Raw genomic sequence first — 4,109 nt, forward strand, 5'->3', positions numbered from 1 at the left:
CCCCCGGGGGTTTTTTTTAGGGTTCAGGACTTTTTGGGTGGTGGAACCGGCTTTTAAAAAAATGTACCCTTGGGGTTATTCTTGTAGGAAATAGTGCGCTCTTTCGTTGGCTGTCGCCGAGGCTGTACGACGTCGGGTTTTGACGCTACGGGCTCTAAAAGTCGCTCAATTTCACCTTTTTCACTGGAGATGTGATCACAGGCCGCTCAAAGTAGATCATCGTCGATTTCGCTCCTCTGAGGCCTCAATGGTGCCTACCCATGGGTAAAACCCCCCTACAAAATGTCAGCCATCTCAGGCAACTATTAGAAAAACTGTGATCACTGGAAGTTTGGGGCCATTTACCACTGGGCTGAGGAGGATTTGGGTCCAAAAAAAAACTTTTTTTTCTTTTATCTCATCGTGATCAACACATTCAAAATTGCCTGAGAGGGCTGACATTTTGTAGGGGTGTTGACCCATGGGTAGGCACCATTGAGGCCTCAGAGGAGCGAAATCGACGATGATCTACTTTGAGCGGCCATGTGATTAAATCTCCAGTGAAAATGGTGAAATTGAGCGACTTTGAGAGCCCGTAGCGTCAAAACCCGACGTCGTACAGCCTCGTGCGACACGCCAATCAAAAGAGCGCACTATTTCTACAAGAATAACCTAAAGGTACATTTTTTAAACACCCGGGTTCCACTAGCCCAAAAAGTCCCAAACCCCTAAAAAACCGCCGGGGGGGGGGGGGTTGAAGACCCCTATACAATCCGGATTCGAGTCGGATCTCGTCCCATGGTGTTTAGGCAGTCCGTATGGATGAAAGGAACCCTGGAAAACTTTTGAGCTTGGTCCGGATGGTCGCCGGCCAAGTGGTTTTTTTGGTCTGGAACCCCCCTATGTAAAATAGGCCGTTTCCCAAAAATTGCGGATTTGCACTGCTTCGGGTGCGGCCATTTAAGACCGTAGGCACTTCCAATTCTTGACACATGGGTTTTCGATGTTTTCCCAAATCGATTGAGCCACACAGATTTGCCTAATCTTCACTCCTTACACCTTTTTCAGCACTTTTCAACAAAATTTTCTGAAAAAAATTGTTGTTTTTGTCTATTATAAAAGAGTTTAAGGGGTCGGCAAGGGTCGGGTTGGTGCTTGAATGTTACGCGAGGGTACTAGGAGTCCGACCGAGTCGCGTGGGACGGCCGGAAACGCCGGGGCTGTGAGAGAAAGAGCGAAATTCCCAAAAACGGTAATTTTTCCTTTGGGAGCGATGCGCGACCTCTAAATTCTGTCCGATTGCTTCGGCCAAAAGAATTTATTCCTTTTTTTACATTTAGAACTTATTTTTCAAGTGCCCCGTGAGCAAACAGAACATGTAATTTTTCGTGGGACAGTCTAGTGCAGGCGACGGGATGAGCGGAGCCCTGTGCTGAATGGTCTCGACGCTCGTGAATCACGTTCTCCGAACGTTGGTTACTACGCGTTGTGCCGCAACGGCTACCCGAGACCGCCCCAACACACGCTTCCACACAATAGAGTGTTACGCAGCGTTGTATTCAAAATATCTTTCGAAGTAAGTTCCACGAGTACGAGCCAAATCGTGCAAACGTATCGCAGAAAAAACCCTACGAAGAACCGCTTTGTGATACGAAGAAAATTAAGGCATTGTAAAAGCTACGAAGAAATGCTTTGTGTAATGAAGCAAAATCTTTCGTAACACTAAGCATTTCGTCAACGCTGTCATTTAACACTGTGAGAAAAAAGTACGGAAAAAGTACGGAACATGTCTGGTCAATAATTTGCCTGGACCGTCCGTACTTGCCAACTACGGAACGTTCCGTACCCTTTTCCGTACCCATTTACATGGGTTCATATGGAGCAAGTACGGAACGTTCCGTACTTTTCTCCGTACCTCCGTACTATATTTTTCAGTACCATTTCCGTACAAAAGTACGGAATTTTTTACAGTGAAGAGTGATTACGAACGCATACATTCTTTCGTGATACGAAGGTGTTCTGAACTACGCATGCGTCAAATTCACTTTAACATGGCTCAAGTGTTATTGAAAGACATTACAGTATATATACAGTTACGATGGCCCATACCCGCCCCTCTTGCATACTCGCGAACTTGCTTTTAAGAACAGTTTGATGCCTGCGCTTGTTCGGCGGTTTCAAGCTTTTTCATTCCACGGGAACGACGTACTGTACCTGGGGATGGTTGTGGTGGCAGCAATGTTGCAAAATGCACGAGTTGAACGGACGTACACTGTTGCAGACGCCACGTCAAGTACACTGAAGACCTGTTGACTTCGCGAAGGAACTGCTCTGACTATGGAGCGGCCTACAGCACAGCAGCGGCATGCGACGCCTTCGGCTAATTTACAAAAGCTCCGGATCGCAGCACCCTAAGAGAAATTACGCAGCGCCCAGCAGCGCGCTCCTCAGCGCTTCACCGGTGGGGTCAATGACTTGCAAAGGGAACTTTCTTCACGCTTATATTCAATGGACATATTACTGTAAAATCCCATTATCCGGCACATATTTTAGCCGAAAAGACGCAACAAAATCATAATTCACACAACCTTTTATTTTCGGCCACACGAATATTAGAGCTATTCTCCATAATCTTTTAACACTATTCGTACTTTTTTATCAAGTTTAAATATAATTGGAACATGTCCCTCGCAAAATTAAGTTTTAGCGGTCCTTTAAGGGGAGATTCTGGTGAATATGCTATTTTCTCCTAAATAGTCCCCACTGTGAAAATTTGTTATAAATTTGATGTCTTATCAAGTTATTATTAAAATGTTTCATTGGGGAGGCACATTCTATGACCTGAACCCAGTCGCAAAGCCTTTTTCTCCTATTTAGGCTTTGACTTTAAAAAAATCTTCTTGCGCATACTATTTAGTCGTAAAAGGTTGGCTTTGACATTTTTCACTTCTTCGATTCACTTTTTAAAGGTGCCGGCATACACAACTCAAACTATAAATTACATTTTTATTTGCAAGCTTTCCAACCAAGCATTTCATTATAATTGACCAAAAATGTACATAATAGACAAATTTTAGGGACTTTTCAGCTTAACAAGCTTACAATTAATAATATAATGGAAATTTTGAGCTGTGCATGCCGGAATCTTTTGATAATGAATCGAAGTGGAAAATGTCAAGGTCAACCTTTTACGGCAAAATAGTATGCGCAAGAAGATTTTTTAAGATACAGCCAAAATAGGCTCCAAATACCCCCATGAACCTGTCCCGACAAGACCAGCCCAACGAAACCGGACTACGTCTAAACGATAGTATTTCGTTAGTTGCACTTAGTTTTGGTTAGTTTTCAGTTGCTCCAAATGACTCTTCGACTGGGTTTGGAGCCTGACATGTGCCTTCAAAAGTCAAATTTCAGTCTCCTCGAAGATAGATTTTATATTCTGAACAAATTATGACAGTGGGATCCATTTGGAAAATGGCAAGCATCAGCTATAATGTTGACTCTGAGTGCCTCAGCACGCTGCTAGTCTTGAACCAAGAATAAGCATTTTCCTTGTCAATTTATTTTTTACACATTTCTTGGCAATCCTATTTTCGCTTTCTAAGACCCTTCCCTCAAGAAGCTAAGAACATTTATACAATGGTGCAGACTAGTGCAGACAGTGCTGACAGGCGGGCTAGCGGCGGGCGCTGCTTACCGCGGATTTCTCATAGGGTGCTGCGATCCGGAGCTTTTGTAAATTAGCCTTCGGCTCCGAGCGCGCCGAAGCCGAGCGCCCGGCGACACCCCGAGGCGCCTGAACGCGCCCAGTAGGATTCCCCGCTGGGGAGCGCCTTGGCGCGCTCCTTTGCCTGAATTTGGCCGGCGAGGGACCCCCCTTCCGGGAAAGCCTGCCCAGGAAGGCGATTTGCACGGCGGCCAAGCCGTTCCAAGCCGTTGCGCCCGAAGGCTCCCAGCGAGCACCGAAGCCCACGATCGGCTCACGGCGGCATCGCGCAGGGCGCAAGCAGTGTTGCCACACGTGGCCATTTTTCGGACGGAAGAGGCGACGAAAATGTTTCGAGTAGCGACTGGCGACAACGGTGGCGATCTGGCCCCGAGTGGCGATTTTGGAGACCCTCTCTGTGAGT

General features: G+C 46.1%; 1 protein-coding gene across 1 annotated transcript in view; it reads right to left on the reverse strand.

Annotated features, from left to right (window-relative positions):
• LOC117647842 overlaps positions 1-1,935 on the reverse strand; it is a 22,272-nt gene extending 20,337 nt beyond the window's left edge. Inside the window, exon 1 of the mRNA XM_034389814.1 lies at positions 1,895-1,935. Within this exon, the coding sequence (XP_034245705.1) occupies positions 1,895-1,920 (26 nt within the window). The 5' untranslated portion in view covers positions 1,921-1,935. The remainder of the gene's footprint in view (positions 1-1,894) is intronic.
• Between the last annotated feature and the right edge of the window lie 2,174 nt (positions 1,936-4,109).

Source organism: Thrips palmi, unplaced genomic scaffold (assembly GCF_012932325.1).
Source record: "Thrips palmi isolate BJ-2018 unplaced genomic scaffold, TpBJ-2018v1 HiC_scaffold_3, whole genome shotgun sequence".
NCBI lineage: Eukaryota > Metazoa > Arthropoda > Insecta > Thysanoptera > Thripidae > Thrips > Thrips palmi.